At 46.0% G+C, this 26,153-nt stretch overlaps 1 protein-coding gene across 5 annotated transcripts; it reads right to left on the bottom strand.

Annotated features, from left to right (window-relative positions):
• hnrnph3 (heterogeneous nuclear ribonucleoprotein H3 (2H9)) lies at nucleotides 1-24,668 on the bottom strand. 5 transcript variants are annotated; one of them, XM_068052391.1, is made up of 13 exons: nucleotides 24,633-24,668; nucleotides 23,093-23,125; nucleotides 22,903-23,004; nucleotides 22,662-22,817; nucleotides 11,520-11,663; nucleotides 10,695-10,833; nucleotides 9,388-9,575; nucleotides 7,831-7,923; nucleotides 6,240-6,355; nucleotides 5,971-6,106; nucleotides 4,750-4,836; nucleotides 4,570-4,662; nucleotides 1-372 (listed from the first exon to the last, which is right to left on the bottom strand). In XM_068052391.1, exons 4-13 carry the CDS (start codon nucleotides 22,681-22,683, stop codon nucleotides 206-208), a joined length of 1,185 nt encoding a protein of 394 aa, XP_067908492.1. In that variant the 5' UTR covers nucleotides 22,684-22,817; nucleotides 22,903-23,004; nucleotides 23,093-23,125; nucleotides 24,633-24,668; the 3' UTR covers nucleotides 1-205. The 5 variants fall into 5 exon arrangements, with proteins under 5 accessions (XP_067908492.1, XP_067908489.1, XP_067908490.1 ...); XM_068052388.1 differs by lacking the exon at nucleotides 24,633-24,668 and adding an exon at nucleotides 24,532-24,626; XM_068052389.1 differs by lacking the exon at nucleotides 24,633-24,668 and adding an exon at nucleotides 24,532-24,626 and having other exon boundaries at nucleotides 1-370; nucleotides 4,573-4,662.
• Between the last annotated feature and the right edge of the window lie 1,485 nt (nucleotides 24,669-26,153).

The raw sequence follows: 26,153 nt of genomic DNA, 5'->3' as shown, positions 1-26,153 counted from the left end.
TAGTTTTAAAAACTTTTATTACACTCTGGATATTTCATGAGAATTTTCTTCTCACCACTAAACTAAAAGGGAAAACTGAAGCCTGAAAATTTGAAGGAACATTATCACCAACTTAAACTATCGTGTACAGACCCTGTTATAGAAACAGAGCAGGAATATTATTGACTCAGAACTCCAAGTCCTGCAGAATATGAAAACAAAATGTCTAGAAGCCACCAGTGTCACCTTGGAGCTGTGCAAGGTTATTGGTACATCCGCCAGCCTCCACTCCCGCCCATGCTCCCCATTCCTCCCATGTTACCCCCCATTCCCATGCCTCCGGAGCTGCTGTAGTATCCCCCTGCACCGTTGTTGCTTCCACCATGTCGACCTAGAATGAAGAATTCAATCGTAAAGCCTTCACATTTTATTTTTAAAACAGCCATTAATGTTGATCGTCTGCCAAATAACATAAAATCAGGGTAGTTGTAGAAAAGGATTACTCATTTCTAATTAATATTTCTGATTTTACTCTAGGATACCCCACGTATTTTAGTTAAAAGATGCTGTCACGTAGGCTTTTAGCAACAAATCCAATATCTAGACATGCATCCACTAAACCCCACACAAACTTTTTTTTATTCATTCATGGGATATGTCACAGGCAAGATCCAGCATTTTTAGCCCATTCCCAATTGCCTTCAAGGTGGTGGTGAACTGCTGCAGTCCACGTGGCGTAGGTAGACCCACAGTGCTGTTAAGAAGGGAGTTCCAGGATTTTGACTGAGTGACAGTGAAGGAACAGCAATATATTTCCAATTCAGAATGGTGAGAGTTGAAGGGAACTTACAGATTCCCATGTGCCTGCTGCCCTCGTTCTTCCAGGTCTTAGAGATCACGGGTTTGGATGGTTCTGTCGAAGGAGTCTTGAAATGTTGCTGCAGTGCATCTTGTAGATGGTACACACTGCTGCCACTATGCACTGGTGGTGGAGGGAAGGAATGTTTAAGATGATGGGTGATGGATTTGGTCGGGGCAGTGGGGGGGGGGGGGGTCGGGGGTCAAACAGGCTGCTTTGTCCTGGATGGTGTCGAGCTTCTTGAGTGTTGTTGCAGTTGCACTCATCCAGTCAAGTGGTAAGTATTCCATCACACTCCTGACTTGTGCCTTATTGATGGTAGACAGGCTCTGGGGAGACAGGAGATGAGTTACTCACCACAGAATTCCCAAGCCTTTGACCTGCTCTTGTAGCCACAGTATTTATATGGCTGCTCCAGTTAAGTTTCTGGTCAATGGTAACCCCAGGATGTTGATGGTGGGATTTCAGTGATGGTAACGCCATTGAACATCAAGGGGAGATGGTTACATTTTTTTTTCTGTACCTGTCCTGGGAGTGTTTGATGGGGACAGTGTAGAGTGAGCTTTATTCTGCACCTAACCCCCCCCCCCCCCCCATTTTTTTTTCCTTCCCAAGGCGATCCCAGCTGGTTCCCATGGTGAGTGTCCGGGAATTGGTAGAAGTGAGGTACCTACTCTGGGAGTGTTTGATGGGACAGTGTAGAGGGAGCTTTACTCCGTATCTAACCCCATTTTTAAAAAAATAAGGTTTACATTCTCTCGTTGGAGATGGTCATTACCTGGCACTTGTGACGCAAATGTTACTTGCCACTTATCAGCCCAAGTCTGAATGTTGTCCAGGTCTTACTGCATCAGTATCTGAGGAGTTGCGAACGGTACTCAACACTGTGCAATCATCAGCGAACATCCCAACTCTGATCTTATGTTGGAGGGAAGGTCATCGAAGCTGCTGAAAATAGTTGGGCCTAGGAACTCCTGCAGTTATGTCTGGGGCTGAGATATTTGTTCTCCAACAATCACAACCATCTCCCTTTGTGCTAGGTATGACCCCAACCAGTAGTTTTCCCAGATTCCCATTGACACCAATTTTATTAAGGCTCGTTGATACCACACTCAGTCAAATGCTGCCTTGAAGTCAAAGGCAGTCACTCTCACCTCACTTCTGCAATTCAGCTCTTTCGTCCATGGTTAGACCAAGGATGTAATGTGGTCTGGTGCCCAGTGGCCCTGGCAGAACCCAAACGGTGCACTGGTCAGTGGGTTATTGGTAAGTGCTGCTGGATAGCAGTGTCAAAGACACCTTCCAGCACAGACTCAGTTATACAGCACAGAAACAGGCCCTTTGGCCCATCGTACCTGTGCCGGCCATCCAGCACCCAACTATTCTAATTCTATATTCCTGCACTTGGCCCGTAGCCTTGTATGCTATGGCATTTTAAATGCTCATCTAAATACCTCTTAAATGTGGGAGGGTTCCTGCATCTACCACCTCTGCAGGCAGTGCGTTCCAGATTCCAACCACCCGCTGGGTGAAAGAATTTTTCCTCAAATCCCCTCCAAACCTCCTGCCCCTTAACCTAAATCTAAGCACCCTGGTTCTGGATCCCTCTGCTAATGGAAAAAGTTTCTTCCTATCTAACCTATCAATGCCCCTCATAATATTGTATACCTCAATCATGTCCCCCCCCTTATCCTTCTCTGTTCTAAGGAAAACAACCCTAGCCTTTTCAGTCTCTCTTCATAGCTGAAATGCTCCAGCCCAGGCAACATCCTGGTGAATCTCCTCTGCACCCTCTCCAGTGCAATCACACCCTTCCTATAGCGTGCTGCCCAGAACTATACACAGTACTCCAGCTGTGGCCTAACTAGCATTTTATACAGCTCCATCATAACCTCCCTGCTCTTATATTCTATGCCTCAGCTAATAAAGGCAAGTATCCCATATGCCTTCCTAATCACCTTATCTACTTGTGCTGCTGCCTTCAATGATCTATGGACAAGTACACCAAGGTCCCTCTGACCTTCTGTACTTTCGAGGGTCCTACCATCCCCTCCCAAAATGCATTATCTCACACTTCTCAGGATTAACTTCCATTTGCCACTGCTCCACCCATCTTATCAGCCCATCTACATCTCCCTATAGTCTAAGGATTTCCTCCTCACTATTTACAACACCACCAATTTTCGTGTCATCTGCGAACTTACTGATCAGACCTCCTATATTCACGCCTAAATCATTAATGTACACTACAAACAGCAAGGGACCCAGCACTGATCCCTATGGTACACCACTGGTCACAGGCTTCCAATCGCAAAAACAGCCCTCGACCATCACCGTCTGCCTCCTGCCACTAAGCCAATTTTGGATCCAATTTGCCAAATTGCCCTGCATCCCATGGGCTCTTACCTTCTTAACCAATCTCCCATGCGGGACCTTATCAAAAGCCATACTGAAATCCATGTATACTACACCTACTGCTTTACACCCTCATCTATACATCTAGTCACCGCCTCGAAAAATTCAATCAAGTTTGTTAGACACGATCTCCCTCTGACAAAAGCCATGCTGACTATCCCTGCCTCTCTAAGTGGAGATTAATTCTGTCTCTCAGAATTTTTTCCAATATTTTCCCAACCACTGATGTTCATCTCACCGGCCTGTAATTACCTGGTTTATCCCTGCTACCCTTCTTGAATAATGGTACCACATCCGCTGTCCTCCAGTACCTCTCCTGCAGCCAGAGAGGATTTGAAAATTTGTGTCAGAGCCCCTGCAATCTCCTTCCTTGCCTCACAACAGCCTGGGATACATCTCATCTAGTCCTGAGGATTTATCTACTTTTAAGCCTGCTAGAACAGCTAATACTTCCTCCCTTTCAATGCTAATATGTTCAAGTATATCACATTCCCCCTCCCTGATCTTTACACCTACATCGTCCTTCTCCATAGTGAACACCGATGAAAAATAATCACTTAAAACCTCCCCTATCTCCTCCTGCTCCACATAAAGATTGCCATGTTGGTCCCTAATGGGCCCTACTTTTTCCCTGGTTATCCTCTTACCCTTATTATTCTTAATAATCACTTTGTGGATGATTGTGAGTAGACTGATGGGCACTAACTGACCCAATTGAACTGACCTACATTGTGGGGACAGGCCAGACATGGGCAATTTTCCACATCGTCAAGTAGATGCCAGTGTTGTAACTGTACTGGAACAACTGCTAGGGTCACATACTGGAGCACCAGTCTTCAGCAGTACAGCTGGGATGTGTTCAGGGCCCATAGCGTTTGCTGTATCCAGTACCTTCAGCAATTTTTTGCTATCATGTGGAGTTAATTGAATTGTCTGAAGACTGGCATTTATGATGGTGGGGACCTCAGGAGACGGTCGAGATGGATCATCCACTCGGCACTTCTGGCTGAAGGTGGCTGCAAATCCTTCACCCTTGCCTTTTGCACTGCTGGGCACTCCCATCACTGTGGATGTTTGTGGAGCCTCCTCCTCCAGTTAGTTAATTGCCCACCCCCTTTCATGACTGATGTGGCAGGACTGCAGAGCTTTAATCTAATCCATTGGTTGTGGGATCACTCTTCTCTGTTCATGCACAAAACAAAGCAGGCACAAGAACACAATGGATAATCTTACAGTGTAAGAGTATCCATGGTAACTTAATTCAGCTCTAAAATATCATGCCATTTCAAGTTGAAGTAACAGACTGTAACTTTCCTTACCATAAGAGCCCATACTGCTCTGGCTCCCGTAACCAGCTCCGTAACTGGACATCCCATGGTTCCCAGAGCTCCCATAACCTCCCTGGTTCCCTGCAGGAGACAAGAGGCTTTTAGATAAATATATCACCCACACACACACACACATATATCAAACTGCAGGGTTAAAATTCAACTTACCCATTGCATGGCCTCCATAGTTACTGCCATAGCCACCAGATCCTCCTCCCGCAGTGGAGTTCAGGAATAGCTCAATGTATCGATGTTCTGAAACAAGATCAGCACAAGAAGATTAGCACCTTACAAAAACGTTTTAGTCAGGGAAGCACCTCTCCACTTTTCCCAGTAAAACGCCCTGCAAACTACCTAAACCACAAAGCACCTACCCATGCACTATATTTGGGTACATTTACAGATATTTAAAATACCCATTAGACTTGGTAGGTTAGGATTTATGTAACTGGACTAGTAATCCAGATTTCAAATCCTACCACTGCAGTTTGAGAATTTAAATTCAGTTGAATAAAAATCTATCAGCGAAAATGACCATGAAGCTGTCAGTTTATAACAAAACCCATCTGGTTCACTAATGCCTTAGGGAAGGAAACTTGCCATCCTTACCTGGTCAGGGCTATACATGACTCCAGACCCACCTCAATGGAGTTATTTCTTAACTGCCCTCAGAAATGGCCTAGCAAGCCACTCAAATCACTCCCAACGGTTCAGGATGATCCAGCTATATCTTCAAGAAATTAGGGGCGGACAGTAAACACCAGCCTTGCCAGCATCACCCGCATCCAAATAATTAAAACTTACTTCATTTATAATTAAGAGAACAGTCATTTCATGAGTTGGGACTGGACTCATATCCTGACACACGTGTGTGTTGGGATGGGGGTGGAGGTGCAGGGTGAGAAACTTCCTCTGTCGGATCAGATGTAACTATGACTTCCATTGCAACTCCTGGCAAGTGAACATCCCCAGTTTCCATCCAAATGCAGAGCCACTGCCTGCTCAATGGGACTAGTTTTCACCCTCATTCGTTTCTTTCTCCAGGAGGAATTTCTCCCCTTCCAGCTGTGACAGGTGTCGTCACCCTGTAGTAACAGGATTAAGCAGCCATTACCCATGGACAAGGCCATAGTGAACTGAGCTGCCCAAGCATGGGGGCACCTGCACTTGTCTGTTTACACAAACTGAATCCCACACAGCAGCATGGACCTTTGCTACCTTTTATTTCAATCAAACAAAAGAACGGGGAAGCCAATTCTGATCCCCCTATTTGGATAGAGAACTGAACTCAGCACAGGCTGATGAAACCTGGGATCTTCCAAGGTGTACAGCTCAGCTACACAAACCCCTGGGGGAGCCCAGGTTACAGAGCTAACGTTACAAACTTACGCATGTGAGCTTTATCCTTAGACATGGCAGCTACTGCGTCCTCGTGCGTTGCAAATTCAACATCGGCCTCCCCTGTAGCTCGACCATCACTTCCATACTCCAGGTGGATACGCAGAGGATTCAGAGGGGAAAAGAACTACAGAATCAAGATGGCAAAATTTAACAGAATTTAACTTTACATTGCTACAATAAATGCAATTTTAATACATAGAAGATGTGAAAGAGCCATGCAGCTTATGAGTAATTGTGATTTATCACCGAAAACCTACATGGGCGACATCATCCTCCGATGCCCGGAAGGGCAGGCCTCGCATATGCACAAAATGTCCACTCAGGTAGCTTGAGCTGGCATCTCCAGCTCCTCCATATCCATGGTTACCCATACCTTTCAACACAACAACAACTTATATTTAGGACCTTTTATGCAACAAAATATCTCACGGCACTTCACAAGAGCAATATAAAACAAAATATGACACTGAGCCACATAAGGATACACCAAAAACATGGTCAAAGAGGTAGGTTTTAAGGAGCGTCTTAAAGGAGGAAAGCAAGATAGAGGGGTGGAGATGTAAGGAGGGCATTCCAGAGCTTAGGGACTAGACAGCTGAAGACATGCCCACCATAGGTGGAGCAATTAAAATGCAGGATCTTCAAGGGGCCAGAATTAGATGAGCGCCAATATCTCAGAGGGTTGTGCAGCTGGAGATTACAGCGATAGGGAGGGACAAAGCCAGGGAGGGATTTGAAAACAAAGGATGAGAATTTTAAAATCAAGACGTAGCTTGACCGGGGGCCAATGTAGGTCAGCGAGCACAGGGGTGATAGGAGAACGGGACTTGGTGCGAGTTAAGACACAGGCAGCAAAGTTTTACATGTCCTCAGCTTTACAGAGGGTAGAATGTTGGAGACCAGCCAGTAGTGTATTGGAATACAGTCAAGTCTCAAGGTAACAAAGGCATGAATGAGAGTTTGAGCTGATGAGCTGAGAGGGGGTGATGTCGGGCAATGTTACGGAGATGGAAATTGGAGGTCTTAGGCGATGGCGCGAATGCGTGATCAGAAGCTCATCGAGGTCAAATATGACACCAAAGTTGCGAACAGACTGGCTTAATCTCAGACTGTTGCCAGAAGAGGGATGGAGTTGGTAGCTAGGGAACGGAGTTTGTAGCAGGGACCGAAAACAATGACTTCAGTCTTCCCAATATTTAGCTGGAGGAAATTAATGCTCATCCAGGACTGGATGTCAGATAACCAGTCTGATAATTTAGCGACAGTGCAGGAGTCAAGAGCTGGTGGTGAACTAGAGCTAGGTGTCGTCAAAATACACATGAAAACTAACACTGGCTAAACCAGTTGTCTGTCATATCCTTTCATGGAGCATGGAAGGGGATGTGAATTGCAAGTGATACAAGGAATTGATAAGGCCTTATCTGATGGGACTAGCAAGACCACACGAGATGGCAAGGTCAAAGGGGTGGTCGTGAATAAGGGTTGGAGAGCTTACATGGAGGGAGGGATTTATGGAGGATGAGGGCAGTGAACTCAAGAGAGCATGATGATTTGAAATGGAGGTTGAGATCATCAAGGATGAGAAGTTGCTTGGTTCAGAGGCTGAGGGAGGAAAGCAAAGCAGTGAAGATAACTTGGCGAGAAACAAAGCAGAAATTGCAGTCAGTAAAAAGCTTGAAAATCCCATACGACCTGTACTACTCTGTCCCACATTTTATGCCATCACCGAGAAGCTAATGCATTCCATTCAATGCTCTAGCCATTCCCTGTACTCCCCCTCCATCCAATCAAACTTTCCTCTCCTATAAAAATCCAAAAGGAACCATTTTTAAAAAAAATCAAACATACCTCTGCCACCTCTCATTGCTCCAGGCCCATCATAGTCATCATTCCCATAGCCATAGTTGTCATATCCATTGTAATCGTCATACCCACCATACCCTGCACAAACCACAAACATTGGTTGCTCACAGGACCCAGCACTGTTGTAGACAAATTGATTGCTGTAATCAGTCAACTCCATCATTATTGTAACATATGACTACTAGGATGGCAGAAGGCAAACTAGATCGACCTTGGTCTTTTTCTCCAGCAATTCTCATGTTCCGATGGCAAGTGTAGTTTTACCCTGACTCGTGAATTCCTGGCATACCGTACAGCCTGCTGCCGCCCAGTAATTTCCAGCATACTGTAGTGCCCATCTCTACTCCTGGAATACTGTCCTGTATGCCTCTGTTCCAGTGAGTAGCCTGGGCCTGAATTAGTTGCAATTAACTGAAAACTTTCCTAATTGCTGATTGTGATTATAGATTCCTTGTGGCTAGCAAACAGATTAAGATCACTGGAAAAAATTCTAGGGAAAAATTGGAAGTTTATTCTTTATTTTTAACAAAACACATAGAGTTATGATGATATGGAATGCGCTGCCTGAAAAGGTGGTGGTAGCAGTTCAGTTTCAAAAGGGAATTGGTTAAATACTTGAAGAGGAAACAGCTGGATGGTTATGGAAAAAGAGTGGGACTAATTGACAGCCCTTTCGAAACAGAAGACACAGGTATGATGGGCATAACAGCCTCCTTCTGTGCTGTATCATTCTATGATGGTAGGTTGGAAATGTCACAGTTCCACCATGACTCCAACCCCCACAACACACTCTCTGCCCACTGGTCCTCACATTCTGTACCCACCATTTATAAAGGAACACCAAGTGTTTACATAGTTATCGTATTAACAAATCTTTACTGCTTCCAATTCTCAGTGTTAAAAACACAGGTGCTCGAATCACATTCACGTGTTTAAAAATGACTTCAAATATTGCCTCAAAAAAATGTTCCAAAATACATGCCTACCTAGTTTTGAAAACATTTGGAAGAGAAAACAAAACAACTATTCATATCTAAAGACGTCAGAAGTAGCGCTGAGAGAAGCAAGACGGACACTGGGAGATTTGCCACTCAGTTTGCCCGTAAGAGCGTAAAAAATAGGAGTTGACCGAACGGCCCCTCAAGCCTGCCCTTCCATTCAATAAGATCAGACTTCGGGCATCCCCAGTAAAACGCTGAAAGGTATGCAGACACCAAGACACTTTCACTGAGGAGTCAATGTAAAATCTAATTTTGTTCCTTTTATATCATAATTCTTTGAATTCTGGAAATCAGAGTCGGAGAGAAAGGAAAATTAACTGGTAGATTCAGGCAATCTGCTCACCTCTGATTTCTGTCCTCCACCTCAGTCCATTTACTTTGAGCCAGGGAGTGCTACACTCACATGACAGGAAATGCATGTCTGGGCAGGTACTTCCAACCATATTTTTATATAAAACAATCAACTTTTAAGAGCTCCATTAAGCATGTGAATATATATTTTGAATGCATTAAAAACCAATTCTATTTAACCAAAACTCACCCCCACCGTATCCTCCTCCTCCACGCCGCATTCGGTCATAAACACCCCCTCGTTGGGGACCAGCGCCAAAGTAGCCACCTCGCCCCATTGGCCGATCATACGGGCCTGGTCTCTGCCCCATCAGTCTCTTTGGTGGATCATAGTACGCTCTGACCTCACCTCTGCTGCTTTTAAAGATCTCAATATACCTAATACACAATGAGTACAGATTAACATTCAGGAGAAAAACTATTGCACAAGATACTCTGGATAGTAATTAATAATCTGAATGTAAAATATTTAATAAAGGCCTCAGCTTTAGAACATAATCTACGAGCAGTTTATAGTACATACCAACACTACACAAATTTAACATTGATTCCTACATGACACAGATTGTTTTAATTTAATGATTCTCAATGGAGCAAGCATGTCGTTTAAAGTTGAACGATTACTGTTTTTGATATATTAACATTTATGCCATCCTTCTGTTAAGCAAGTTATCTCCTCAAAGCTTGGAGAAGCAATTATAGAGGCCAACAAATGGATTGGATTCTAATGCATGAAAATATGGTTAAGTATAACACAATCGCAATACTTGTAGTTACAATAAATTAATACTGATCATCTTGGGCATTCACTGATCTGCAGCTTGAAAAAAAAAATGGGAGCTCCAGGAAAGATCTGGGTACTGAAATTGGCAGCTCCAGAGAGGGGCACAGCACACCTAGCAAATTAAACCAAAGGCTGTAGGAAAGGGAGTGGCAGGGACATGCCAGAGAGCAAAACTGAGTGTAGAGAAGGCGTTGAGCACAGGAGAAAATAACACAAGTGAGCAAGCACTGCACTGCCAGTGATGGCAAGGTATGGAAAAGTGAAATGTTACTGCCAGTGCACTAACTCAAAAAGGCTCAACCACCTCAGACATACAGGGTTTACACAGCACTCCAAATATGACTCTTACTGGGATACAAGATCACACAAGCCACCTAGAATTTGAGGCAGCTGTGTGACCTTTTAAAAAAAATTGGCAAAACATTTGCAAACCATTATGCTGGATTTTTTGTCCATTCAATTTGTTTGGAATTATTCATCACATGTTCACTATTTTAATTGGCACAACTCAATCAAGCTACATCTGTAGCTTTTACCAGGGAATCATAGGATTATAGAACAGCTCTATAAAGACCATCTTTCATTTGTGTACGAACATCGTTCTTAACTGAGCGCAAGATCAGTGTGTAGTCCCAGCCTCAGTGTCATAAACCAGCACCCAGCGTTTAAACTTGACTTTAAGATGAATAACCAACCCGTCCGTCCATCCCCACCTGTGCCCTATTCTTTCCTTGTGTTTCCCCAGTGCTTTTTCTGCTATCTCCTTTGAAGCAAACTGCACGAAGGCCTCCCCTGTGCTTCTCCCCTGGTAGTCCATCGGCAAAGTTATCCCATTTGGCACGATTTCCAACCCTTTAACCCAAGGACAAAATAACCCCATCAAGGGGAACAATATTAAATGATGCACAATTCCCAACAATATCTACAAATATATCAAAGATTAAAAGCCCAGTTACCAACACATAAAAATGTAAAATACTTATAGATCTATATGTAAAACTTCAAGACAGTTAAAAACAGCTTTATATTAGTGATCCAACTTTCATACTGATTTACAAATGTGTTCAGCTTCAAAAATAATCAGTTAAGCAAAACTTTTCAATTACAACTCTTAATAACCGAACTGTTCTGGTGTATGACAGCAATTGTTGGAAACACAAATTCCATTTCGTTCAATCCAACATCAGATGATTAAAAATAACATTCGGGTCACAATGCAGATACTCTACTGTCTGAAGTTACATTTAGGTACCACATGTCAAAAACAAAGATATATGTTGTATTATCTTGTTTGCTTTAGACTCAACACTTTTGTCTTAATATTAAAACCAAAAACTAAAATCCAGTTAAAGTTCTCGATGTTGTTTTGTCTAAGGTTTTAAATTTACACTACAAATACAATTCACAGTCAGCAATTAAACATTTCAGATAACAAAACTCATTAAAAGTGTGATACCATTTACCCACTACAAATTATAACAGATCTAATAACACAAAATTAACAATTTTTATCTAATTAGGAGCCGAGTGAAAAATACCTGTGAAAAACTGTACAATTTCCTCCTTGCTGCAGCCAAATGGAAGTCCACGGAGTCGCACTGTGCCATCGTTAGAGGTATCAGAATGGCTGGTACCGCTATGCTTTAGAACCCAATCCATCTCACTGCCATTAGATTTGAAAACTATGGGGAAAAACAGTACACACTAGATTGTATACAACATACAAACAAACACACACGCGAACTCTCTCTCTCCAACCTTATAACATCCACAAACACCAGTTTCTTTCTACACTCATTACTGTCTCTCTGTAACAAGAGACAGCTTCAGCCCGGCCCTTTTCTCTTCACCCAGTCCTCCGCAATGCTTTGGCGAGATGCCCAACATGAGGTTCGATGCAAACTGCACCCACTCTCTCCAGCATCCAATACAAAAGACTACATATTTGTGCCAACAGTAAGACCGCCAATTTCCACCTAGCCCAACTCAGCCCCTGCCTCACCTCATGCTGCTAAACCCTCATCCATGCCTTTACCTCTGCATTTGACTATTCCAACACACTCCTGGCCAGTCTCACATTCTACCCTCCCTAAACTCTACTGCCTGTGTACTAATTCCTGCCAAATCCCATTCATCCATCACCCCTGTACTTGCTGATCTCCACTGCTAAGCAATGCTTTAATTTTGAAATTTTCATCCTTGTTTTCAATCCCCCCATATCTCTGTAATCTTCTCCAGCCCCACAACCCTAAGATGTCTGCACTGCTAATTCTATCCTCTTGTGCATCCGATTTTAATTGATTCACCATTAGTAACCATGCCTTCAGCTAAGCTCTGGAATTCCCTCTCTTAAACCTCCCACTTTTTTCCCTTAGGTGCACTCCTTAAAGCCTACCTCTTTGACCAAGCTTTTGGTCACCTGTCTTAAATTTTTCCTTATACGGCATAGTGCCAAATTTTGTTTGAAAACACTCCGGTCGAGCACCTTGGAACGTTTTACTGCGCGAAAGATGTTCTATAAATACAAGTTGTTTTTACTGCTTCTATTGATCCCTCAGAGCTTCTAACAATTTACATTTATAGAGCACCCTTAATGTAATAAAGCATCCCAAGGCACTTTACAGGAGCATAAAACTAAGTATGACACCAAGACAGAAAAGGAGATATTATGTCAGATGATCAAAAGCTTGGTCAGAGGTAGGTTTTAAGGAGCGTTTTAAAGAAGGAAAGTGAGGTGGAGGGGCAGAGAGGTGTAGGGAGGGCATTCCAGGGCTTGGGGCCTAGGCAACTGAAGGCATGGCCACTAAAGGTGAAACAATTAAAACCAGGGATGCACAACAGGCCAGAATTAGAGGAGTGCAGATATCTCAGACGGTTGTGGAGCTGAAGGAGATTACAGGGACAGTGGGGGGGCAAGGCCATGGAAGGATTTGAAAACAAGGACGAGAATTTTAAAACTCAAGATGTTGCTTGACTGGGAGCCCAGCAGCCACTGGGGTGATCGGGGAACAGGACTTGGTGCAAGTTAAGACACAGGCAGCAGAGTTTTGGATGACTTCAAGTTTACGGAGAGTAGAATGTAGGAGACCAGCCAGGAGAGCATTGGAATAGTCAAGTCGAGAAGTAAAGGCATGAATAAGGATTCAGCAGACGAGCTGAGATGGGGCGAAGTCTGGCAATGATATGGAGATGGAAAGAGGCAGTCTTAATCATAGCACCAATGAAGTCTGAGCTCATCTTGGGCTCAAATGTGACACCAAGGTTGTGAACAGACTGGTTTAATCTCAAACTGCTGCCAGAGAGAGGGATGGAGTCAGTAGCTCGGTAACGGAACAAAACCAATGGCTTCAGTCTTCCCAATATTCAATTCTGCTCACCCAGTACTGGATGTCGGATAAACAGTCTGATAATTTAGCAACAGTGGATGAGTCGAGAGAAGTGGTGGCGAGTGTCGTCAGTACACACGTGAAAACTAATGTCATGCATTCATGTGATATCGCCAAAGGGCAGCATGTAGACGAGAAATAGGAGGGGTTCAAGGATAGATCTTTGGGGGACACCAGAGGGAACAGAGCGTGGACAGGAAGAGAAGCGAACAATTTAACAAATGACCCCTGCGAATCTGAACAGGCCAAATAGGGGACTGGTTCAATAATGTACAAGCACATAGGGGCCTATGAAGCAGTCACTCACATTGCCTGTGATCATTTTATTGCTTTCCTTTATATGGGAACAGATATAAAATGTTTTATAAGTAAGTTTTCCAATTAAACTTCAAAATTGAAACCAAAGCCCAGGTGTATGTAAATTGCAGGCTTACCGCTTCTGTATATTGACTGTCCTTCTCTCACTACCCCATTTTGCCATACATCACTGCCCCTTTTACAGGAAGTCCACAACAGCAGCGTGGGCAGCTCACCATCTCCCCCATAGCACTTCGAGACCAGACCCTTGTCCTACCGTTACAGGGCATGGCATAAAAGTGTTCTGATGTGCATCCTTTTCCAGTCAATTTTCCCTCTTATTCATTAGTGTTCTGTGGCCAGTAGAACACCCAGGAAATCAAACTTATGCACTCCAAATTAAAAATTGAAATGTCACAACTTTAGTGCACTTCACTGATCATGTTACTGACTGTCCTTTAGCTGTTAACTAAAGCTGAAGTTCATGGAATTGAAGCAAATTATTGAGCTGGTTAGGAAATTGGCTGAGCGGCAAGAGACAAGAGAGTAGGGATAAAAACAAGAAATGCTGCAAATACTCAGCAAATCTGGCTGCATCTGTTAGCACCACCCTTGTCTGCAGGTTTGACGACCATGTCAGGGTTAGACCTGAGAGAACGGAGTGCGGCAAGTTCAGAGGAGGGCAGGTTAGAGTGAGTGAGGGGGGCCAATTGAGACGGCCGATGTCTCACCAATAGTTTTCAATTAAAAGATCAAGTGCGGGTAAGAGGCCAGAGGGAAAGGTCCAGGTAGAGGGAAAATACTGGAGGCGGGTGAACGGGTCTGGTCGGGGGAAGGACTCCTGGTCAAAGACGTGAGCACAGAGGCGAAGGCAAAGGAAAAAGAGCTCAACGGCATGCCGAGCACAAAATTTATTGGGGTGGGGGCGTAAGGGGATAAAACTGAGTCCTTTGCTGAGTACAGAACGTTCAGCAGCAGAGAGGGGAAGGTCAGAGGGTACAGTGAATACACGGCAAGGGGTCAGATCAGAAGGGGTGGGGTCAGAGGGAAGCGAAGGGGAAGGAGGATCTGGAGGGGCATTAGTTCCCATCAGCTGCTGAAGCTTGCGTTCCTCAACACCTGAAAGGAAGAAAAAAAGTTGATGCTGCCAGACCTGAGTACTTCCAGCATTTCTTGTTTTTATTTCAGATTTCCAGCATCTGCAGTATTTTGCTTTTACAGAAGAGTAGGGATGAATGGCAGGTTGTCTAATTGGCAGGATATGACTAATGGTATCCCGTAAGGATCGGTGTTGAATCCTCAACTATTCAGTGTATTCATTCTTGACTTAGATGGACTAGAGAGACACTTTTCCAAATTTGCCAATGACACAAAGATTGTAAGCAATGTAGATGGAAGCATAAAATTACAAAGATACAGATAATTAAGTGAATGGGCAAAACAGTAGCAAATAGTTTCAATGGAGGCAAATGAGAGGTCATCCACTTTGGCCCTACGGAGGATAGAACAGAATACTTTCTAAATGGTGAAAAGCTAGAAACAGGAATCCAAAAGCAGCTTGGGGATCCAGATACACAGATTAAAATGTCATGAATAGGTACAAAAAAAGTCAAAAGATTACTGGCCTTGATATCTAGAGGGCTTCAAGCTTTACAAAGCCCTGGTTATACCACACCTGGAATATTTTGGACAGTTCTGGGCACCACAACTTAGGAGTATACTGGTCTTGGAGAGAGTGCAGCATAGATTTATAAAATGATACCTGCAATCCAAGAGTTAAGTTATCAGGAGAGATTACAGGAGAGGTTCTGAAAGGGGAGTTTATGGAGTTAGGTAGAAAGTTAAAAGACACGACCTCTAGGGTTGTAATATCGGGATTATTCCCTGTGCCACGTGCCAGTGAGGCTAGAAATAGGAAGATAGTGCAGCTAAACACGTGGCTGAACAGTTGGTGTAGGAGGGAGGGTTTCAGATATCTGGATCATTGGGATCTCTTCCAGGACAGGTGGGACCTGTACAAGGACGGGTTGCATCTAAACTGGAGGGGCACAAATGTCCTGGCTGCGAGGTTTGCAAGCGTCACTCGGGAGGGCTTAAACTAGTGTGGCAGGGGGGTGGGAACCAGAGCAGTAGGACAGCAGGTGAAATAAATGAGAGGGAACTAGTAAATAAGGCCAGTAAGACTAAGAGTAAGAGCAGGCAGGGAGATGTTGCTGAGCACAGCGGGACTGGTGGTCTGAAGTGCATTTGTTTCAATGCAAGAAGTATAACATGTAAGGCAGATGAACTTAGAGCTTGGAAATAAGATGTTGCTACTACAGAGACTTGGTTGAGGGAAGGACAGGATTGTCAGCTAAATGTTCTGGGATTTAGAAGCTTCAGGCGGGATAGAGGGAGATGTAAAAGGGGTGGGGGAGTTGTATTGCTGGTTAAGGAGAATATCACAGCTGTACTGTGGGAGGACACCTCGGAGAGGTCATGCAGCAAGGCAATATGGGTGGAGCTCAGGAATAGGAAGGGTGCAGTCACGATGTTGGGGGTTTTCTACAGGCCTCCCAACAGCCAGCGGAAGGTAGAGGAGCAGATATGTAGACAGATTTTGGAAAGATGTAAAAGGTAACAGGGTTGTAGTGGTGGGTGATTTTAACTTCCCCTATATTGACTGGGACTCACTTAGTGCTAGGGGCTTGGATGGGGCAAAATTTGTAAGGAGCTTCCAGGAGGGCTTCTTGAAACAATATGTAGATAGTCCAACTAGGGATGGGGCCATACTGGACCTGGTATTGGAGAATGAGCCCGGCCAGGTGGTTGAAGTTTCAGTAGGGGATCATTTAGGGAACAGTGACCATAATTCCATCAGTTTTAAGGTACTTGTGATAAGGATAAGAGTAGTCCTCGGGTGAAGGTGCTAAATTGGGGGAAGGTTAATTATAACAATATTAGGCAGGAACTGAAGAATTTAGATGGGGGGCGGCTAGTTGAGGGTAAATCAACATCTGACATGTGGGATTCTTTCAAACGTCAGTTGATTAGAATCCAGGACCAGCATGTTCCGGTGAGGAAGGAGGATAAGTTTGGCAGGTTTCGGGAACCTTGGATAACGAGGGATATTGTGAGCCTAGTCAAAAAGAAAAAGGAAGCATTCGTAAGGGCTGGAAGGCTAGGAACAGACGAAGCCCTTGAGGAATATAAAGACAGTAGGAAGGAGCTTAAGCAAGGGCTAAAAGGGGTCATGAAAAGTAACCGGCAAACAGGATTAAGGAGAATCCCAAGGCTTTTTATACATACATAAAGAGCAAGAGGGTAAACAGGGAAAGGGTTGGCCCACTCAAGGACAGCGAAGGGAATCTATGTGTGGAGCCAGAGGAAATGGGCGAGGTACTAATGAGTACTTTGCATCAGTATTCACCAAAGAGAAGGACTTGGTGGATGATGAGTCTAGGGAAGGGAGTATAGATAGTCTGGGTCATGTCGTTATCAAAAAGGAGGTGATGTTGGACGTCTTGCAAAGCATTAAGGTAGATAAGTCCCCAGGGCCTGATGGGATCTACCCCAGAATACTGAGGGAGGCAAGGGAAGAAATTGCTGGGGCCTTGACAGAAATCTTTGTATCCTCATTGGCTACAGGTGAGGTCCCAGAGGACTGGAGAATAGCCAATGTTGTTCCTTTGTTTAAGAAGGGTAGCAAGAATAATCCAGGAAATCATAGGCCGGTGAGCCTTACGTCAGTGGTAGGGAAATTATTAGAGAGGATTCTTCGGGACAGGATTTACTCCCATTTGGAAACAAATGAACTTATTAGCGAGAGGCAGCATGGTTTTGTGAAGGGGAGGTCGTGTCTCACTAACTTGATTGAGTTTTTTTGAGTAAGTGACGATGATGATTGATGAAGGAAGGTCAGTGGATGTTGTCTATATGGACTTCAGTAAAGCCTTTGACAAGGTCCCTCATGGCAGACTGGTACAAAAGATGAAGTCACACGGGATCAGAGGTGAGCTGGCAAGACGGATACAGAACTGGCTCGGTCATAGAAGACAGAGGGTAGCAGTGGAAGGGTGCTTTTCTGAATGGAGGGCTGTGACTAGTGGTGTTCCGCAGAGATCAGTGCTGGGACCTTTGCTCTTTGTAGTATATATAAATGATTTGGAGGAAAATGTAGCTGGTCTGATCAGCAAGTTTGCAGATGACACAAAGGTTGGTGGAGTTGCAGATAGTGATGAGGATTGTCAGAGGATACGGCAGGATACAGATCAGTTGGAGACTTGGGCGGAGAAATGGCAGATGGAGTTTAATCCGGACAAATGTGATGCATTTTGGACGGTCTAATACAGGTAGGAAGTATACAGTAAATGGCAAAACCCTTAAGAGTATTGACAGGCAGAGAGATCTGGGCATACAGGTCCACAGGTCACTGAAAGTGGCAACGCAGGTGGATAAGGTAGTCAAGAAGGCATACGGCATGCTTGCCTTCATCGGTCGGGGCATAGAGTATAAAAATTGGCAAGTCATGCTGCAGCTGTACAGAACTTTAGTTAGGCCACACTTAGAATATTGCGTGCAATTCTGGTCGCCACACTACCAGAAGGACGTGGAGGCTTTGGAGAGGGTACAGATGAGGTTTACCAGGATGTTGCCTGGTCTGGAGGGCATTAGCTATGAGGAGAGGCTGGATAAACTCGGATTGTTTTCACTGGAACGACGGAGGTGGAGGGGCGACATGATAGAGGTTTACAAAGTTATAAGCGGCATGGACAGAGTGGATAGTCAGAAGCTTTTTCCCAGGGTGGAAGAGTCAGTTACTAGGGGACATAGGTTTAAGGTGCGAGGGGCAAAGTTTAGAGGGGATGTGCGAGGCAAGTTCTTTACACAGAGGGTGGTGAGTGCCTGGAACTTGCTGCCAGGGGAGGTGGTGGAAGCAGGTACGATAGCGACGTTTAAGAGGCATCTTGACAAATACATGAATAGGATGGGAATAGAGGGATACGGTCCCCGGAAGTGCAGAAGGTTTGAGTTTAGACAGGCATCAAGATCGGCGCAGGCTTGGAGGGCCGAATGGCCTGTTCCTGTGCTGTACTGTTCTTTGTACACAACCTCAGAATGTATTGCCTGTAATTTAGATGGTTAAGGGGTGATTTGATGGAATTTTCTCCAAGATATTTAGGAGAACAGATGGGTTAGACAAAGAAAAACTATTTCCACTGGTTGATGAATCTAGGACTGGAGGAGTGTACCATAATTTTCCAAATTCACCCTCAAATATAATGCACATTAAGGTTTTCATGAACAAAGAGTCAAAATTGCCTTGTGTATAATATCCACCTTAAAGGCCTGCTACCCGACCCGAACCCAACCACGTGTCGGTTCAGGTTGGGTCGCTCCTCCGGATCCAGCTTTCGGGCTCGGGTCGGACACACGGAGGAAGTCTTAAATTTTGCTCTGCTGGAGCGAAGAGTGTAAAAGTTAAAAAACTTACCTGAGCTGGAGTCTGGGACATCAAGGAGGGAGACTCTGCGTCTGTGCAGGGAGCGCCTCAAATACATCATCATGCTCACACTGCAGCTTCCTCAATCCATCCATCCAAAAGCGGTACAGTGAGTGAGTGCACTATGGAATCAAGATAGATAACCATTCCGGTGGTCGGGTCAGGTGCGGGAAAAAGTGGAGGGACTCGGGCTCAGGTCCAATGTGGTTCTGTCGGGTTCGGGTTTTTAGTTCCTGACTGAGCAGGCCTTTAATCCACCTAGACTTTGCAATACTGCGGTGAAAGTGCCATTATACCCAGAACCATCACAGGCCAGTTGCAATCGATGGGATGTCAGCTGTGGCCTGTTTAAGAGTGCCACACTCGCGGAGGATTCCTGCAGTGCCTGCCGCCTCTTACATGTTTTATAATATACCAACTAACATAACCTGGACCATGAGTATCAAAACAGTCATCCCAGAAAGGTTTGTGGATGATATCCTACTGTTTATGATGCCAGATGAGTCCTTTGGTGGATTAAAGCCTCGCAATCCCCAGAAGGTTTGCCTCAGAGGAGAACCGTCACCCAGCCGATCTTGAGAGAAATGCTACAAGATGGGCTGTTTAACCCTCTTGCAGGTAGCAATTTTCTTTTGTGGTCTCCATTTGTGAATTTCCAGCCTTCTGCCCTTATACAGTCTCAGGCAGGGAAACTGAGATCCGGCTTGAGTTCCTCTGAGGGCCCAATAAAAGGAATAGGGAAAGATAGTCGACCCTAAACAATCGACTGCAATCCGAGAGACCCACTTGACAGCTTAAAAAAAAAAGTCCACTTTGATTTACCACCATGTAGAATACACATCCTAACTTATATCAATTTTTAGGGGGAAAATGTGTATTGTATTCAGAAAACTTCAGTAGTCTAAAAATTAGAGACAGACCTTTCAGGAATGAAATTAGGGAACATATCCATATGCAAGGGTGGTAGATGTTTGAAACACTCGATCAATTGTTAATTTTAGATCTAAGACTGAGATTTCTGTTATCCAAAGGTATTAAGGAATATGTGGCAAAGGTGGGTATATAGAGTTAGATTGCAGAACAGCCAGTCTCACTTAATGGCAGAATAGACTCAAGGGGTTAAATGGTCTACTCCTGCTATTCCTATGTCACGAATCACTCCCACCCTCTGCAGACCTCCCAAAGAATCATTACAGCGCAGGCCATTCAGCCCATCATGTCTGCACCAGCTCTCCAAATGAACAGTTCATCTATTGCCATTCCCCTGCCTTCTCCCCATAACTGGAAAGGACGAATGTGCAGGGTTAACGATCTAATTTCGTTCTGAAAGCCTTGACTGAACCTGTCTCAACTCTCAAGCAGTGCATTCCAGATCCTAACCACTCGCTGCGTGAAGAGGTTTTCCTCATGTCGCTTTTGCTTCTTTTACCAATCACTATAAATCTGTGTCTTCTTGTTCTCGATCCTTTCACGAGTGGGAACAGTTTCTCTCTATCTACTACGTCCAGACCCCTCATCATTTTGAATACCTCTATCAAATCTCCTCTCAGCCTTCTCCAAGGAAAACAGTCCCAACTTCTCCAATCTACATAACTGAAGATCCTCATCCCCAAAACCATTCTCGTGAATCTTTTCTGTACCCTCTCCAATGCTTTCACATCTTTCCCAAAGTGCAGAACCCAGAACTGGACACAATACTCCAACTGAGGCCAAACTAGTGTCTTATATAAGTTCAACATAACCTCCTTGCTCTTGTACTCTATGCCCCTATTAACAAAGCCTAGGACACTGTATGCTTTATTAACCACTCTCTCAACCTGTCCCACCAGCTTCAATGACTTATGCACATATACCCCAAAGTCCCTCTGCTCTTTTTTTTATTCATTCATGGATTGTGGGCGTCGCTGGCCAGGCCAGCATTTATTGCCCATCCCTAATTGCCCTCGAGAAGGTGGTGGTGAGCTGCCTTCTTGAACTACTGCAGTCCATGTGGGGTAGGTATTCCCACAGTGCTTTTAGGAACAGAGTTCCAGGATGTTGACCCAGCGACTGTGAAGAAATGGCAATATAGTTCCAAGTCAGGATGGTGTGTGACTTGGAGGGGAACTTGCAAGTGGTGGTGTTCCCATGCATTTGCTGCCCTTGTCCTTCTAGGTGGTAGAGGTCATGAGTTTGGAAGGTGCTGTTGAAGGAGCCTTGGTGCATTGCTGCAGTGCATCTTGTAGATGGTACACACTGCTGCCACTGTGAGTCGGTGGTGCAGGGAGTGAATGCTTGTGGATGGTGTGCCAATCAAGTGGACTGCTTTGTCCTGGATGGTATCGAGCTTCTTGAGTGTTGTAGGAGCTGCACCCATCCAGGCAAGTGGACAGTATTCCATCACACTCCTGACTTGTGCCTGTAGATGGTGGCCAGGCTTTGGGGAGTCAAGAGGTGAGTTACTCGCCGCAGGATTCCTAGCCTCTGACTTGCTCTTGTAGTCGCGGTATTTATATAGCTACTCCTGTTCAGTTTCTGGTCGATGGTAGCCCCTAGGATGTTGATGGTGGGGGATTCAACGATTGTAATGTCATTGAATGTCTTGCACTCCCTTTAGAGTTGTACCCTTTGTTATGTTGTCTCTCCATGTTATTCCTACCAAAATGAATCACTTCACATTGCTCTACATTGAACTTCATCTGCCACTTGTCCCATTTGTTCTTTGATCCTTCCCACTTTTCCCTGACTCTGTACTTGCTTAAAAACTGTTAATCTATCACATGTTCCAGTTCTGATCAAAGGTCACTGAAATGAAACCTTAATTTTGTTCCTCTCTCCACAGATGCTGCTTGACCTGAGTACTTGAAGCATTTTCTGTATTTGCAACAGCCTCATACTTGTGATCAGCTACCTCAGCATACAGAGAATCAAACCTGCAACCTAAATGGCACATGGCAGAGTCTGGTATAGGGCCACTATGCTAGAAGGCAAGTGTTTGTTACCTTCCCTAGTGACAAGCCTGTAAGCTTTCAGCCCCACACCCCAAAATGAGGATCTGCAGCTCATTCCTTATTTATATACAACTAACATTTATACAGTGCCCGTCAACTAAGCAAGTCCTGAGAGTGTTCCAATTGGCAGCCAAACCCAAGTAGGGCTTGGTGGCACGGAGAAGAAAGGAATGAATGCACGACTAAAGAGATATGTTTTAAAGATGAGGGAAGCAGAATATTCGAGAAAACAGGGTTAAAAACGATAGAGGTTAAGGGAGCACACTATTGACTTCAGTTATGAGTGGACTGCCTATCCCTCACTTTAGCTGTTGCATGGTACTTTTGTCCATAACAAAAGCAATCGAATGGAATATACAGAAACTCCCAAAACCAAAGCCACACTGACATGTCTTGGTTGACCTGACAAGTTCTTACAAGATTTTTTTGGGCACCCCATCGCTCTATTGGACAAGATCTTACAAGTTTGACATTGATGCCAACATATCTGGGACACTACTCAATGCAGAGATGACTGTTACTGACCTTCAATATACCTGTGGCCCATATACTTGCGATCTTTCGCCAAAGCCTTTTTGAAGTCTTCCGCGTTCGTCAGATGCACGTAAGCTTCACCGCTTGGGCGACCCTCTTTGGAGGTGGTGAACTGCACTCCACTAACCCCGTTTCGAATATCACACTCTACAACAAAAGAACACAAAATTGCAGAAACATGCACGGCCCACAGCAACAATTGAGAGCAATCGCAACCATGTGCGATGATTACCTGAGAAGAACCGGGTCACTTCATCCGGTGTACACGACCACGGGAGGCCACGGACTCGAACAACGAAGTCCTCCTCCTTTGTGGGAACCTCGGGCTCTTTCTCTGTAATCATAGTCAAACAGTGAATAGCAGCTGACTGAGGGCTGTGGCCAAAACAATTCGATTCTTCATAAGCTAAATCAGTACTGACCTTCAGCTGCTGGCTCCAAGTTAGTAAAGATTTCTGTGAAACAAACATGTTTGATTTAGTTTTACATCTCAGTAGAATTGCACTAACGAATAAATCACTTGGGCTTTGCACCCTCAACAGCTCTTTTAGAGGATCAGCATCAGACTGTTTTATAATACTTCTATGAAACACTTTGAAGCATATTACTAAGTTAAAGGCAGTATATGAAGCTGTTGTTGCTCCCACACAGCAAACACACCCGGACTACTCCAACAATTGCACCTATTCCTGTACAGAGCTCAGATCACCAGTATCCAAATGGTAGGGATACAACAGACCTGAAACCGGGTCAACTGTGCTTCACTCTCACTTCTGACTCTTAAGGTGTGGGCATAGGCCGCAATGCAGGGGCTTGAGCAAATAATCCAAACTGATATTCCACTGCAGTACTGGGAAAACGCCATACACTGAAGCCCCGTCTGACTGGCATTAAAGATTAGGGACACTACTGAAGAGCGGGATGTTCTCCCGGCCAACATTAATTCCTCAAACCTCGGGATTAGGCGAGATTACATGACTCTCTCAGCTCTGGGGCTCAGGCTGATCCGGAAACGGAGCCGACAAGACCGGGCGCAACCGGCCCAGAAGACACCTTAAAAGTGACCACTGGGGGTCGAGAACACAGCGGTTCCGACAGAGGTTTTGCCATCGCCGTCCACCAACAGAGGGCCCGGGCGGGAGGCACTCTCTGGCCCCGGATGCCGCGCCGGACACGAGGACCTCTCATGCCCCGGATGCCGCGCAATGCACGGGCGGGCGGCCCTCTCAGGCCCCGCGCCGGGCACGGGCGGGCGGCCCTCTCAGGCCCTGGGCACGGGCGGGAGGCCCTCTCAGGCCCCTGGTGCCGCGCCGGGCACGGGCGGGAGGCCCTCTCAGGCCCCGGGTGCCGCGCCGGGAGGGCCTCAGGCCCCGGGTGCCGCGCCGGGCACGGGCGGGAGGGCCTCACAGGCCCCTGGTGCCGCGCCGGGCACGGGCGGGAGGGCCTCACAGGCCCCTGGTGCCGCGCCGGGCACGGGCGGGAGGGCCTCACAGGCCCCTGGTGCCGCGCCGGGCACGGGCGGGAGGGCCTCACAGGCCCCGGGCGCCCCTCTCAGGCCCCTGGTGCCGCGCCGGGCACGGGCGGGAGGCCCTCTCAGGCCCCGGGCGTGGGCGGGAGGCCGTCTCAGGCCCCTGGTGCCGCACCGGGCACGGGCGGGAGGACCTCTCAGGCCCCGGGCGTGGGCGGGAGGCCGTCTCAGGCCCCTGGTGCCGCGCCGGGCACGAGGCCCTCTCAGGCCCCGAGTGCCGCGCCGGGCACGGGCGGGAGGCCGTCTCAGGCCTCGGGGCCGCACAAGGCACGGGCAGGAGGCGCTCTCAGGGTTCCGAGGCCAGAGCTCTGGAACCATCTCGTTGCTGATTACCCTCCTCCTGCGCCATCGTATCGAATCAGTCCGACCTCAACGTTCACAACACGAGACAATGGAGATCGCAGCACTGGCCTCACTCCCACAACCGCACCCACCCGACTCTCCACAAAATGGCGCCTGCTCCAGCCCGCCGGGCCTCAACTCTCGCGAGAAACCGCCGAGACCACAGCTGTCAATCATCGTGACCCCGCCCCACCTGACATTGATCCTGAGCCGGTCGAACAGCGCAGCCCCGCCCCCCTCTAGGTACTGGTCCGGAGACTGTCAATCAACGCGGCCCCGCCCCCTCCAGCCACTGGAAACCGAGATCTACTCAGAAAATTCTAGAAGCACTCAGCAGGTCTGGTAGCATTTGTGGCGGGAGAAAGAGAGTTAACATTTCAGGTTGATGATCTTTCATCAGAACTGGGTAAAGGTAGACATGTAAAAGGTTTTAATAAGGTGAAGTGGGGGAGGGTGGAAAAAGAACAAAAGGGGAAGGTCTGTGATAGGGAGGAAGACAGGAGAGATTAAAATGACAGAAGAGTTGGTGGGAAGAGATAAAGATCGTGGTAATGGGAGAAGTAAAGAAACCAGAGCTGTATCTGGAGGAGTGTGAATGGCAGAATGATGAACAACTGCCATCTGAAGGCAAAAAGAACAGAACCTGCAAAGAAAAGGGGAACAAAATTGGGGCAGAGATTACTGTCTAAAATTGTTGAATTCACTGTTGAGTCCGGAAGGCCGTAGAGTGCCTAATGGAAAGATGAAGTGTTGTTCCTTGAGCTTGTGTTGAGCTTCATTGGAACACCGCAGCAGGCCTAGGACAGAGAGGTCAGTGTGAGAGCAAGGTGGAGAATTAAAATGGCAGGTGACTGGAAGTTCAGGGTCAGGGTTGTGGACTGACCAGAGGTGTTCCACAAAGCGGTCACTCAATCTCTGGTCTCCCCAGTATTGAGCAGACCACATTGTGAGCAGCAAATGCAGTATACGGTCAATCACTGTTGCACCTGGAAGGAGTGTTTGGGGCCTTAGACGGTGAGGAGAGAGGAGGTACAAGGGCAGGTGTTGCATCTCCTGTGCTTGCATGGAAAGGTGCCATGGGAAGGGGAATGGGTGCCGTGGGTGATTGAGGAGTGGACCAGGGTGTCGCGGAGGGAATGGTCCTTCTGGAATGCAGAAGTGGAGAGGATGGGAAGATGTGTTTGGTGGTGGCATCGTGTTGGAGGTGGTGGAAGTGGCGCAGGATGATCTGTTAAATACGGAGGCTACCAGGGTGGATGTGAAGACAAGGAGATACCTATCATAGTTCTGGGAGGGAGGTGAAGGAGTGGGAGCAGAAGTGTGGGAAATGGACCGGACACAGTTGAGGATCCTTTCAACCAAGGTAGAGGGAATAAAAACAAAGTGCTGGAAATACTCAGCAGATCTGGCAGCATCTGTGGAGAGAGAGCAGACTTCGCGTTCCAGGTCTGTAACCTTTCGTCAGAACTCACATGAGGGGGAATCCTCGGTTGAGGAAAAAGGTATGGTATGGAAGGTTGCATCATCAGAACAGATGCAATGGAGAAACTGTGAGGATGGAATAGAGTCCTTACAGGAAATGGGGTGTGAATATCAGTTAATAGCCAATCCCC

This window comes from Heterodontus francisci, chromosome 20, assembly GCF_036365525.1.
Source record: "Heterodontus francisci isolate sHetFra1 chromosome 20, sHetFra1.hap1, whole genome shotgun sequence".
Taxonomy (NCBI): Eukaryota; Metazoa; Chordata; class Chondrichthyes; order Heterodontiformes; family Heterodontidae; genus Heterodontus; species Heterodontus francisci.
This window is presented reverse-complemented; position numbering and strand designations above follow the sequence as displayed.

Excerpts from the sequence above, each read along its gene's own strand:
- hnrnph3 (XM_068052388.1), bottom strand. Across the intron at positions 23,005-23,092 it reads CTTGGAGCCAGCAGCTGAAG|AGAAAGAGCCCGAGGTTCCC; the intron begins GTCAGTACTGAT and ends CTATGATTACAG. Across the intron at positions 6,107-6,239 it reads CGGAGGATGATGTCGCCCAT|TTCTTTTCCCCTCTGAATCC; the intron begins GTAGGTTTTCGG and ends TTGATTCTGTAG.